Genomic DNA, 14,622 nt, shown 5'->3' on the forward strand with positions numbered 1-14,622 from the left:
TTTGCATACACATTTAGATGCATTTTTGACGTGTTTTTAATGCGTTCCAGTGCATTCTTTCCCTCTTTTTACACGGTGTGCACAATTAGGCAAGTGAGTTTTTTGACCAACTCATCATTTTTATGCATATTGTCCAACTCCAAGCTGTATAAACTTGAATGCTTATTGGATTTATGCATATCAGGTGATGTGTATTTGTGTAATGAGGGAGGGTGTGGCCTAAGGAGACTCATGATGGACCACATGGATTGGCCCACGGCTGGATCAGTAACGGGCACAGAGCTCCACTTCGACTCAGATGCCAGCAAGATGGAGGTGGGATACTAGTATTACCGTAATAACACCAGCCCATACCACAACCCCACCTCTACCTTACTGTCATCTGAGACGAAGTGGAGCTCTGTGCCCATTACTGATCCAGCCACAGGCCCAGTCATCTGGTCCATCAAGAGTCACTCTCATCTCATCAGTCCATGAAACCTTTGAAAAATCTGTCTTCAGATATTTATTGGCCCAGTCTTAATGTTTCAACTTATGTGTCTTGTTCAGTGGTGGTCGGGTTTGAGCCTTTTTTACCTTGACCATATCTCAGCACTGAACAACATGTACTTCTGGGTACTCTAGGTAGGTTGCAGTTCTGTAATATGACAGCACTAGAGGATAATGGATTCCTGATAGCTTCAGGTTTGATTCTTCTCAAATCTTTGGCAGTTAATTTGCGGCTCTTTTTTCTCAACACATTTCTTGCGACCCTGTTGACTATTTGCAACAAAACATTTGTTGGATCTGTGACCACACCAAAATATCTTAGCAATTTCCAAAGTGCTGCATCCCTCTGAAAGACTTTTTACAATTTTTGACTTTCAAGAGTCACGTAAAGCTCTTTTTTGGCCCATTTTGCCTGAGGAAAAGAAGCTAATAATTATGCACACCTTGATATAGGGTGTTTATCTTCTTAGGCCACACCCTCCCTTATTACACAAATACACAACACCTGATTTGCTTACATCCAATAATCATTTGAGTTTTTACAGCTTGGAGTTGGACAATATGGATAAAGAAAAGATGATTTGGTTAAAAAACTCACTTGACCAATAATTGTGCACACAGTGTATTGTGATGCTAGAAAAAGCTTAGAAAAACCGTTTCTTACGTTCATTCTGGTGCATTCACACGAGTTTTGATGTGTTCCAGATGAAAAAAATGCAGCAGGTTGTACTTTTGTTGAAAGCACTGGAACTGACTGCACTGGGGTGAACTAGGGCTATTGGAATGCATGACAATGACTGTATCTTGCATTCCAGATGCATTTTAAAAAATGCAATGGAAAGCATCTAATGCCAACCAACAATCAGTTATACATTCTGGAAAATTACCTATATTATGTAGGCAGACGCAGTTACATTTAAAAAAAAAAAAAACTCTATAGGCAGAGGACATTGAAAGCGGTGATTCTTGTTTAATGTTAAGCCTATACAAGAAAAATGATGTTAAAAACTCATTTTGAAAAGCTATGAATATCCTGTACCTCCAATGCTTCCTGCTGGATTCTTTGTGATTCTAATTTAGACACTGCATCTTCCATCTTTCTAAATGTTTGCCGATATTCTTCTTCTTTACTAGCTGACTGCTTTATTTTATTGATAAGCCTCTCATTTTCTTCTTTTAACTGGTGCACAAGTGCTTGCAATGTACATTTCGCATTTTTTTCCTTCAGAAGTAATTCTTTAATCCTACAAAAATAAAAAAGACATAAAGCACAAACCATTTGCAAGGGCTTTGCAATATTCCTCTAATATTAGAAATTACTTAAAGCGATTCTAAAAATAGCAAACATGTTCAGCTTACCTGCTCTGTGCAATAATTTGCACAGAGCAACCCCAATCCTCTTCTTTTCCGGTTCCATGCCAATGGTCCTGGCTCCTGCCCCCTGCTGCGTGCTCCCAAGCCATGCTCCTGTGAATGGACATTGTCCCCGCTTCCTCATTAGCTCACTGACTGTGATTGACAGCACCAGGAGCCAATGAAGAGAGAGAGACCAGGGAAAGGTGAAGTTCTCATACACATCACTGTATTGAGATGGGGCTCAGGTATGTATAAGGGGGGAGCTACACCCAGAAGATTATTTTTACCTCAATGCATACAGAATGCATTAAAAGGTGAAAAAAAAAAACTACCTTTAGATCCACTTTAACAGTAAAAGATATACCACCATGTAAAGGTTATCCGCTTGCAGACCACCTACCACAGTTTCACTGTGGCAGAGTAGCCCCACTGTGCAAGATCATGTAGTTGTATGTGATCTGGCATTTCTGGGTAGGGGGTGTGAGCACCCACTGCTCCTTTCTGTGCTGCTGGTTGCTATAGCAGAAGCTAATCAGCAGGCCCTGGCCATAACTCATTGGCCGAGACCTGCTGATCTGCTTAGCAAATGACAGTTCAGAGCCCTGTGTTTGCCAAGAAAACAGGGCTCTGAACAGAGAGCAGCGATGTGGCTGTTTTTTCTCTCCCTGCAAAGCAAGGAAATAAAGCAGTGACATCTAGTAGTAAAAGCAGCATACATTACACATTGTTACCCTTTGTTTGCCCCTAGATGTTAACCCTTTCCCAGCCAGTGTCATTAGTACAGTGACAGTGTATAGTATCAGCACTGATCACTGTATTAATGTCACTGGAGATGTTAAGGTCATTTAGTCAGATCCCACCCAGCATCAGTTAGTGTCAGATTGCCCGATGCACTATCACAGTCCCACTATAAGTCGCTGATCACAGCCATTACCATCATTTGTAGACGCTATAACTCTCACACAAACCAATAATATACACTTATTGGGATTGTTTACTAAAGACATGGAGCAGAATATGTGGTTGTTTTTTTTTTTTTTTTGTTTATTTAATAAAAAACCCAGTGGTGATCAAACACCACCAAAAGAAAGTTTTTTGTGTAAAAAAAAAAATAAATTATATAAACTTCACTCAGCTAATGTGTTGCATAACTGTGTCATTGCCAGTTAAAGTAGCTCAGTCCTGAATAGCAAAAAAAGCCCCGGTCATGAAGGGGGTAAAATCTTCCGGAGCTCAAGTGGTTAAAGGTGTAAGAGGGTGTGGGTGAAATAAACATTCACTAAGAGGCCTAGAATAGCTGCAGATATCCATTTTTAAATATAATTCACCAAAAATTAACCACACTAGCCATCCTTTTAATATTTAATAATTAGCAGAATGGTATTTATGTTTCCATGAAATACCGCAAAGCAGATAAAACCATTACTGCCTAAAACCAGGCCAGATGCAGAAGCACCAGAAGAGTTTGTATTTTAGAGGTTGACTGTAAACACTGATGGGCCCTGGGTAAGCTGGACACTGAATGTACACCTGAGGTCTAGGTTTTCTATGTCTAACTTTGATGGCCAGGGTGTAAGGAAGTAAAACTGGCCACACACTGTTATTTTTTTTTTTTTTGCTATTCAACTGAGGTGGATGAAGGAATCCCCCCCTTCTGGGACATTTTGTTTTGCAGGAGGCACCAGCAGTAGCCAGAATACACTGATCAGCAGCTTAGTTGCAGCTGCTGATCAAGGAACATTTTCCAACATGTGCCTTTGACAGAAGTCAATTAAACAACAGACTTCTGTTGAGCAGGGAATGCCACACAGAGATCGAAATTTGGCCAGTCCCTGCTGAACTTTAATAAATATATGACCCACTTTAGAGATGGGGGATATTTCAAAATGAAAGCACATAATAAAAGAATCCTCCAGCTTTAAAAGAACAAAAAAAAAAAAACAGAAAAAATGTTTTAGATCCTTCTGATCCCTATACAGTGGGGATCGAAAGTTTGGGCACCCCAGCTAAAACTTTGTACTAATGTGCATAAAGAAGCCAAGGAAAGATGGAAAAATCTCCAAGAGGCATCAAATTACAGATTAGACATTCTTATAATATGTCAACAAAAGTTAGATTTTATTTCCATCATTTACACTTTCAAAATAACAGAAAACAAAAAAATGGCGTCTGCAAAAGTTTGGGCACCCTGCAGAATTTATAGCATGCACTGCCCCCTTTGCAAAGCTGAGTCCTGCCAGTGTCATGGATTGTTCTCAATTGTTCTCAAGAAGGCTATAAGAAGATAGCAAAGCGTTTTCAGATGTCAATATCCTCTGTTCGGAATGTAATTAAGAAATGGCAGTCATCAGGGACAGTGGAAGTTAAAGCAAGATCTGGAAGACCAAGAAAAATATCAGACAGAACAGCTCGCAGGATTGTGAGAAAAACAATTCAAAACCCACGTTTGACTGCACGATCCCTCCAGAAAGATCTGGCAGACACTGGAGTTGTGGTACACTATTCCACTATAAAGAGATACTTGTACAAATATGGTCTTCATAGAAGAGTCATCAGAAGAAAACCTCTTCTACGTCCTCACCACAAAAATCATCGTTTGAACTTTGCAAATGAACATATAGACAAGCCTGATGAATTTTGGAAACAAGTTCTGTGGACCGATGAGGTTAAAATTGAACTTTTTGGCCGGAATGAGCAAAGGTACGTTTGGAGAAGAAGGGGCACAGAATTTAATGAAAAGAACCTCTGTCCAACTGTTAAGCATGGGGTTGGATCAATCATGCTTTGGGGTTGTGTTGCAGCCAGTGGCACAGGGAACATCTCACGAGTAGAAGAAAAAATGGATTCAATAAAATTTCAGCAAATTTTGGATGGTAACTTGATGCCATCTGTGAAAAAGCTGAAGTTAAAGAGAGGATGGCTTCTACAAATGGATAATGATCCTAAACACACCTCGAAATCCATGGGGGATTACATCAAGAGGCGTAAACTGAAGGTTTTGCCATGGCCTTCACAATCTCCTGACCTCAACATAATTGAAAATCTATGGATAGACCTTAAAAGAGCAGTGCGTGACAGACAGCCCAGAAATCTCAAAGAACTGGAAGACCTTTGTAAGGAAGAATGGGCAAAGATACCTCAAACAAGAATTGAAAGACTCTTGGCTGGCTACAAAAAGCGTTTACAAGCTGTGATACTTGCCAAAGGGGGCAGTACAAGATATTAACTCTGCAGGGTGCCCAAACTTTTGCAGACGCCATTTTTTCGTTTTCGGTTATTGTATGAGTGTAAATGATGGAAATAAAATCTAACTTTTGTTGACATATTATAAGAATGTCTAATCTGTAATTTGATGCCTTTTGGAGATTTTTCCATCTTTCCTTGGCTTCTTTATGCACATTAATACAATTTTTTAGCTGGGGTGCCCAAACTTTCGATCCCCACTGTATGTGACATTTACATGTTTCTCACCTCCTACAGCTTTCCATCTGAACTGAGAACTGAAATGTTATAGGTGATATCTGGTATTGCATCACATCATATTTCTTCTTCTAATACTAGTTGCCCACTGTATCTAGTTTCAGTATTTTGAGCTAGGGTCTTGAAAACGCATGCAGATTAGAAAGTCAGAATCTACATACTTGTTACAGGTCAGAGGCTACAAAAATAATGAATCCAATGGATCAGAACAACCAGAAAACAACTAGTATTTTCAGAATAACAATGTTTTTCAGCACATGTTTATTATCCTACCATCAAACAATGTCTAAATAGTTAACATTACCATGCTCTTTATGCACTAAAATATGTTTTATCTATAGAGAAAAAGATGCGTGTAAAAACCAAATCCCATGTTTTACAAAACACAAACAAAACTAAAGAAGGGCTATAACGCTCTGTTCTTTTAGGATTATGTATCCCAATAAGCCAAGGGGCCAATTATTGTAGACGAATGCAAGGCTTCTCACCGATCTGTGGCATGTACAGCCATGCTGTTTATGTCTTTCTCCTCTTTAGCCTGACTTTGCAACTCTTTGATATTTTCTGTTAGCTTTACAACAAGCTGTTCAGCTTTCCATCGCCGTTCTCTTTCCTGATCTAGTTCTTGAACAAGTGCCTGCAAAGTAAACACAACTCAATCAGATTTAAATCCTAACATCTTCAAAGCACTGCCTCATAAAAACATATATCTAGTACTTTCCAAGTACCTGGAAATGATTAGTCTACAAGAACTGTAATAAAAGACGGTCCTGTTACTTATATACTGCCTGTAAGCTCCAGTCCTTAGTGGCTTCTAGAAAAGAGAAAACATAATTTGATTGCTAGTTGGACACTTGACCTCAGCTGAAGGGGCCAGGGAGTCAGTTATTCTTACACAACTGGTCATTCAGCTACTCCACAATGGTCCCTTACCTCAACAAAGATCACATGACCAAAATGCCTTGACACTTTGCTCTGGTGACTGGCAGCTTTGAAAGCCCGAAGCAGTATTTCATGATAGGACAGGTAACCAACAGAAAGTTTTTTTACATTTTGTTTTATGTCCTGTATATCATCACCTCAATAGGTTCTTTAAAGGCAGTATAAAGCTGGTTATAAACATACTGAATTTCAATAGAAAATTGTCAATAACAATGTAGAAGAACCATTGGGAGGAAGGAAAGAACACTATCACTGTATAATTGAAAGTGCCTGCCAATGACAGGATCACCAAGGACTATTTAAATGAAAGATGTATTTTTAGAAATACTTGAAATTACTTCTGAAATGATATCAACATGCAAATACTAGACAAAGCTCAAAAACCTAAAAAGGTAAATCCAAGCATCTGATTTGTTTTTTCCTTGATTGTAGCAAATCCTTCTCTTCAACATGTCAAAGTTGAGCAGAACTGAGCTAGAATGATGTGCAGCAAAGTTTGTGACAAACTTATCGCTAAATTCTAGAGAATGCAAAACCCACATATTTCAATGCCCTCCTTCCACTGTAGATAACTTTTTTCTTAATAAGACACCTAGTAATTGGTCTCTTAAAACAATTTTCTTCTTTGTTATACTAAAGTTTTATTTCATCTTCCGGAAACCTTTAAAGGCGTCTATGATGCCTTAAAAATTAGAAGAAAATAATAAATATACAATATCTTCCAACATACTTCCTTGAACTTAATAGAGTTATGGCATGCAAGCAGTAAAGCATTGTACATTGTAAAGCAAAACAACTTTTTTTTTTTAAACATTAACAAATTTTGCTTCCGGATTCCTTAAAGAGGAACTTCAACAGGAACCACAAATACTGTAGCTGCTGACTTTTAAAAATCGGGTACCTGCTAGTGCCTGGGGTTCAGCACTGCCCTCCCACAGTCAGTTCTTACCGCTTTGGGTCCCTGGCGCCGCCATCCTGGATATGGAAGCCAGCTGCGACTTCCTGAGCAAGCACAGCCAGCTTCCCACTGCACATGTGTGAAATTGTGTGATGTTGTTGGACTGTTCCTGCAGCCTCCTGGGATGTGTATTGTGTGCCAGGAGGCTGCAGTTGGGGATGGGAATGAGTAGCAGCACTTTCGCTTTTGAGTACTTATCCACTTTCATGGCTTATAACTCCATACCCTGTATGTAGATTCCTCCACCGAATTGGACACCGATGGTTCTAGTCTTCTTTGCGGAGATCTCAAAGGTCCAACAAGTCTTGCCGAGACCTGTTTTGTACTGTCTGTATTTGCTCTTTCTGACGATCCACTACTGGGTCTCTGTGCTTTCCTGTGAGGGCTGGGGTTCTTCTGCTTTCTAGTTGCGTTCTGCTTAGACACACTGGAAAATGTAAGATGACAGCAGACAATAACTATACTAGTCATAGCATATGGAACCCACAGCTCTACAGAATGGAAATGCTGATTCTGTTCAGTTAACTCTGACATGATTATGTGGGATAAAAGTAACTGAACACCGTATTATAATATTTAAAAACAGTGCAAGGACCCCCATAGCTAAATACTGCTCCTCCACAGAATGGATTTCTCATTTGCTTACTTCAAGCAGATAGGTGTACGATTCTGAAACACTTAGAATAAAAAAAAAAGTTTTTTTTTTAAAGTTTTTATAATCAGATTTCACAATATGACTATCATTAATCACATAAAATATAGGTTGTGCTTTTTAACAATTACAGACTTGTCATAGCATAGGATAGTCCCAAGCATCACACAGTATGTAAAACAGCAGTACAGTGCAGGCCTGGTGCTGGGGTCTCAGAAGCTGGGTGTCAGATTGTCTGCGGGCACCATCATTTCTTCTCCACTTGCTGCAGCACAGAGACTCCCTAGGCTGTCACCTAACAGTGATCACACAGATTACATGAACTGCTCAAAGACCAGGGGAGGCAGCAATTGCATAGGTGAGTGGAGGAGACCCGTTGTACACTAAATGACATACACCTAGCACTTTTAAGTGCTCTGCAGCTGGACAGTAGTGTCCCCTGCCTAGTGCCTGATACTGTATGTGCAGTGCATCGAGAAAATATTCACAGCACTTAACTTTTGGCAGATTTTGTTATGTTACAGCCTTATTCCAAAACGGATTAATTTTTCCTCAATATTCTACAAACAATACCCCATAATGACAACGTGAAAGAAGTTCGTTTTGAAATCTCTGCAATTTAGTAAAAATAAAAATTGAAAAAAAAAAACAAAACAAAAAAACACATGTACATAAGTAATCACAGCCTTTGCCACGACACTCAAAATTGAGCTCTGGTGCATCCTGTTCCCACTGATCGTCCTTGAAATGTTTCCAAAACTTGACTGGAGTCCACCTGTGGGAAATTCAGTTGATTGTATATGATTAGGAAAGGCATAAACCTGTCTATATAAGGTCCCACAGTTAACAGTGCATGTCAGAGCACAAACCAAGCCATGATGTCCAAGGAATTGTCCGTAGACCTCCGAGACAAGATTGTATCAAGGCACAGATCTGGGAAAGAGTACAGAAACATTTCTTCAGCATTGAAGGTCCCAATGAGCACAGCGGCCTCCATCATCCGTAAATGGAAGAAGTTTGGAACCACCAGGAATCTTCCTAGAGAGGGCCACCTGGCCAAAATGAGCGATCGAGGGAGAAGGGTCTTAATCAGGAAGTTAACCAAGCACCTGATGGTCACTCTGAAAGAGCTCCAGCGTTTCTCTGTGAGGAGAAGAAAACCTTCCAGAAGAACAACGATCTCTGCAGCACCCCACCAATCAAGCCTGTATGGTAGAATGGCCATACAGAAGCCACTCCTCAGTAAAAGGCAAATGGCAGCCCGCCTGGAGTTTGCCAAAAGGCACCTGAGGGACTCTCAGACCATGAGAAAACAAAACTCTCTGGTCTGATAAAATGAAGATTGAACTCTTTGGCCTGAATGCCAAGCGTCATGTCTGGAGGAAACCAGGCACCGATCACCACCTGGCCAATATGATCCCTACAGTGAAGCATGGTGGTGGCAGCATCATGCTGTGGGAATGTTTTTCAGTGGCAGGAACTGGGAGATTAGTCAGGATCGAAGGAAAGATTAATGCAGCAATGTACAGAGTCATCCTTGATGAAAACCTGTTCCAGAGCACTCTGGACCTTAGACTGGAGCAACAGTTCATCTTTCAACAGGACAACGACCCTAAGCACACAGCCCACATAACAAAGGAGTGGTTATGGGCCAACTCTGTGAATGTCCTGGAGTGGCCCAGCCAGAGCCCAGACTTGAATCCGACTGAACATCTCTGGAGAGATTTGAAAATGGCTGTGCACCAGCGCTCTCCATCCAACCTGATGGAGCTTGAGAGGTACTGCAAAGAAGAATGGGAGAAATTGTGCCAAGCTTGTAGCATCATACTCAAAATGACTTGAGGCTGTTCTTGGTGCTAAAGGTGCTTCAACAAAGTATTGAGCAAAGGCTGTGAATACTTATGTACATGTGGTTTTTTTGTTTTTTATTTTTAATAAATTGCAAAAATTTCAAAACGAACTTCTTTCACATTGTCATTATGGGGTATTGTAGAATGTTGAGGACAAAAATGAATTTAAACCATTTTGGAATAAGGCTGTAGCATAACAAAATGTGGCAAAACTTAAGCGCTGTGAATACTTTCTGGATGCACTGTATGTCTGTTGACCTGTATTTCAATCATACAATGATTACAGGACTATGAGGTAGACCAACAGACATACATAGTCGAAGAAAAAAAGTTTATACTCCTACAATAAAAGAATGGCAATACATATTTTGCATTCACGGTTTATACTACACAAAACTTCTTTTTTTTAAGGTGATGCAGTAACGCATGTAACACGTACATTAATCAGACAAAATGTGTGTCACACTGCAAAGACTTAAATGAGTTCTTAAAAAAAGTATGGCCAAATTTTTTTGGGTCATACTTCTCCTGTGGGTCACAGGAGTGCACTTACTTGTGTTCTCCTGTGACTCAGAATCAAGTGACAGCGTGTCACAATCACTGCTCTCAGCTCCGAGAGGACCAAAAACTGAGTGAGAAACGGTCGCATGATCTCTTGGTTCTGTGGCCTAGAGCTGGCAGGGGACAGCTGCAGCATCAGAATATGCTGCAGCAGGGAGGCAAATAGGTGTTTGTTTTTTTATATTTCCACGCTTCCCCTTTAATGTTATGGCATGGAAAAAAAGAAACAAAAAAAACTAAACCTGCCCTGGTCTCACTAAGTTTGAAAATCAATGTCTTAAAACATTAGTTAAGCTGCTACACAGTAGGAGAACCACATCTGCAACCCTTTAAATTAGATGTTTGTAGTCTACTATAATTGATAAATATTACAGTACTGTGCAAAAGATTTAGACAAGGTGTGAAAAAATGATGTAAATTAAGAATGCTTTCAGAAATAGAAGTGTCAATAGTTTATTTTTATTAACGAACAAAATGGAAAGTAAATGAACTGAAGAGAAATCCAAACCAATTCAATATTTGGTGTGACCACTCTTTGTCAAGGAGCATACCTTTTTCTAGGTACACTTACACACAGTTTATGAGGGAATTAATCACAGACCTTCTGTGGATGTAGGCTGCCTCAAATCCTTCTGTCTCTGAGTAATCCCAGACAGACTTCATGATGTTGAGATGTGGGAGCCATCACTTCCAGGGTTCCTTGTTCTACTTACACCAAAGATGGTTCTTAGCGACATCGGCTGTACATTTGGGGTTACTGTCCTGATGCAGAACAAATTTGGGGTCAATCACATGCCTCCCTGATGGTATGGCAGGATGCATAAGTATCTGCCTGTATTTCTCAACATTAGGGACACCACTGATCCTGACCAAATCTCCAACTTCATTTGCAGAAATACAGCCCCGAACTTGCAGAAATCCTCCACCATGCTTCACTGTTACCTGCATACACTCATTATTGTACCGCTCTCCTGCCCTTCGGAAAACAAACTGCCCCCCTACTGCAGCCAAATTTTAAAATTTTGACTTATCAGTCCAGAGCACTTGCTGCCATTTTTCTGCACCACAGTCCATGTTTTTGTGCATCGTTGAGTTGCTTAGCCTTGTTTCCACGTCTGAGGTATGGCTTTTTGGTTGCAATTCTTCCATGAAGACCACTTCTGGCCAGACTTCTCCGGACAGTAGATGAGTGTACCTGGGCCTCACTGTTTTCATCCAGTTCTGTGCTGATGGCACTGCTGGAGATCTTCCAATGTTGAAGGGAAGTAAGCATGGTGCGTCTTTCATCTGCTGCAATAAATTTCCTTGGTCTACCTATGGTCCTCACCAATGTCCGATCAATGGTGTCCTCAATGTGAGAAATACAGGCAGATACTTAGCCATTATGCCATACTATAAGGGAGATGTGCGATTGTCCTCAAAATTTATTCTGCAGCAAGACAATGACCCCAAACATAAAGCCAATGTCATGAAGAACTACAGCGAAGAAAAGAGAAAAAAAAAAACAAAAAACAAGGAGCCCTGAAAGTGATGGTATGGCCTCCACAAAGCCCTAATCGCAACATCATTGAGTCTGTCTGGGATTACATGAAAATACAGAAGGATTTGAGGCAGCCTACATCCACAGAAAACCTGTGGATGTAGTTCTCCAAGATGTTTGTAATACCTTTCAGGCCCACAACTAATCCCTGTCTAAATCATGCTGCTTCAACCTCCGCAACATCTCCAGAATATGCCCCTTGTTAACCATTTATACCACAAAACTCCTAATTCACTCCCTGGTTATCTCTCACCTATACTACTGCAACCCCATCCTCATTGGCTTACCTTTGCATAGGCTATCCCCCCTCCAGTACATCATGAATACTGCTGCCAGGCTCATCCACCTTACCAAACGTTCAGTGTCTGCTACTCCTCTCTGCCAATCCCTCCACTGGCTTCCACTCGCCCAATGAATAAAATTCAAAATACCAACTACTTACAACGCTATCCACAAGACCTCTTCGATCCTCCCAAGACCTACAAGGTCTTGTCTAAAATGCACAGTACTATTATATATGAATAATTGGTTACTAGCAGCATTTTCTTTCATGACCTGAGTTTTTTTAAATTTAGATGCCCAGACCAAAGTTTAACAGCATCAGTATGTGCCAGTTAACTTGACACTAACTGTTTGGCAATCATTTTTCAAATTGACATTGGTTCTGAGAGCTAGGAGCATATACTCTTGGACTACTAGTTCTTTTCTACAAGACTTATTAATGTTCTCACAGCAATTGCCATTTTTCATGTGGATTTAAAAAACGCATAACGTGGTCACAAAATGGTTTGTAAATAAGAATGAGAGATCAGCCACAGTGATACCTAGTTAAAGGTAGGGTCTTTGGTTGTTGATGACAGTTTTGTTTCTGTGTCTGTCTGTTCTTATACGCAGGAATTTTGCTCCTTTTAATTACAGAGGTCTTTTTATTTTCCTTCTCACTTTCAGAGTCACTCTCAGTTGTGGGGTCAGTGTCTCTCTTGGGTTTCAAAGCTGCTTCTAGCTTGGGTTGTGGAGCCTGTAAAGAAATAAATACCTTAAAAACTGCTATTTTAAAGCTAAACTCCAGAAATGTAGTCACTTTAAAAAAATGTGCTGGGCTAAGTCCAATGAGGAGCATGCTGCCTTCTGGACTTACCTCTTATTTACCACTGACATTTTTACTGAGCACTAGGAGCATACTGATTGCTATAATTCTGGTGTCCTGACGCTGAACCTAGGTTTTAGCTCCTGCCGCTGCAGTGTCGCACACCATTACTGTACCAACCCACTTCCTCCTTCCTGCCCAATCACAGAACGCATTGTATTATGTGAACTCACAAAAAATAAAACCTTCTGTGAATGGACAGGGGAGGGGAGGGGCGGGCATGGCTATTGCTGTGTAAGAAAGTAGCAACTCTCCTATCAGAGCACCTTGGAGTGTTGTGAAAGTTGTACTCTGTAAAACTATCAGCTGTAATTAATAAAAGAGAAGTCCACAAGGTGTCATGTACCTCATTCGAATTAACTCATAATATGCCAGCACATTCTAGAAAGTGGCTGAATTCCTGGAGGTCAGCTTTAAGTACATTATAAAATGAGCTGCAACCAAGGTAGGAAGTCAAAGACAAACCTTTAGAAGTTCCGATATCTGCTCCTCCAACCTCTTAATCCTCATTTCACACAGGATGCTGGTGGAATCTTGATGTATGGTGGACTCTTGGTCTGAGGAAGTCGTAGAATCTATACATCTACTTAAGTGCCCTGAACCTAGGACAACAGGCCTCTTTCGATACTGTGATAAAACCTGGTCAATTCGAGGCGTTATGACAGGACCACTTGTTGATTTCTAGTGATAAATACAAATGTGCAGTGGTCAAAACATTCAGCAATCAAATATTTAAAATTGTATTTTTAGCCCTGAACGTATAATAAAATATACAGTGCTTTGAAAAAGTATTCATACCCCTTGAAAATTTCGACATTTTGTCAGGTTACAACCACAAACGTAAATGTATTTTATTGGGATTTTATGTGATAGACCAACACTGAGTAGCAGATAATTGTGAAGTGGAAGGAAAATGATAAATGGTTTTCAAAATGTTTTACAAATAAATAGAAAGTGTGGCGTGCATTTATATTCAGCCCCCCTCAATACTTTGTAGAACCATCTTTCGCTGCAATTACAGCTGCAGGTCTTTTTGGGTCAGTCTGAGTCTGCATCATCAACAAAGAGTGTAAGCCTCATATCCAAAAACAAGAAAAAAAAAAAATCTAAGATAATGCTCTGAACAACTATTTTAATGCCTAATAACATTTGCTAATCTCCTGTATAATAATAATCTCCAGTAGACAAACAATGGCAAAAGTGGTACCTTTAATTCTTTGCTGCCAGGATCATCGTCACAAGTAGTGATCAAATATTTCAGAAAGTCAAGAATGGGAACATCTGAAGGATCAACATCATACATAGGAACAGGTTCGCCTGACCTACTAACACTATCCAGAGCTTTTAATTGTGGCAGGTTTCCAAGAACCACATCTCTGTATCCTAAAGACAAAATAACAGTTTTTGCAATGGAAGCTTTAGCAATTTAGGACAATCTCTAAAATGACATATGACAACAACACAGTGCTAAAATCCAATGGATTTACAAGCAAAAAATAGTAGCAGGAAAATGATAGATTTTCTACAAATTTGGGAATTTAAAGAACTCCAGGCAAAAACTCACCCATTAGTATACCCCTACACAAAAACTAAACAGTTAATACAATTTTGAAAATCCTTACTATTTAGGAGGAAAATCTAACTGAA

At 39.9% G+C, this 14,622-nt stretch overlaps 1 protein-coding gene across 2 annotated transcripts in view; it reads right to left on the reverse strand.

Moving 5' to 3' along the window:
• Positions 1–14,622, reverse strand: part of LRRCC1 (leucine rich repeat and coiled-coil centrosomal protein 1) — an 81,748-nt gene that overhangs the window by 36,688 nt on the left and 30,438 nt on the right. For both annotated transcript variants that reach the window (XM_089679722.1, XM_089679721.1), the window contains exons 6-11: positions 14,183–14,358; positions 13,441–13,656; positions 12,653–12,846; positions 7,451–7,652; positions 5,814–5,962; positions 1,529–1,733 (exon numbers count right to left, since the gene is read on the reverse strand). In XM_089679722.1, the coding sequence (XP_089535848.1) occupies positions 1,529–1,733; positions 5,814–5,962; positions 7,451–7,652; positions 12,653–12,846; positions 13,441–13,656; positions 14,183–14,358 (1,142 nt within the window). The remainder of the gene's footprint in view (positions 1–1,528; positions 1,734–5,813; positions 5,963–7,450; positions 7,653–12,652; positions 12,847–13,440; positions 13,657–14,182; positions 14,359–14,622) is intronic.

This window comes from Staurois parvus, unplaced genomic scaffold (genome assembly GCF_062004578.1).
Source record: "Staurois parvus isolate SC_StPar_1 unplaced genomic scaffold, SC_StPar_1.0 ptg000230l, whole genome shotgun sequence".
NCBI lineage: Eukaryota > Metazoa > Chordata > Amphibia > Anura > Ranidae > Staurois > Staurois parvus.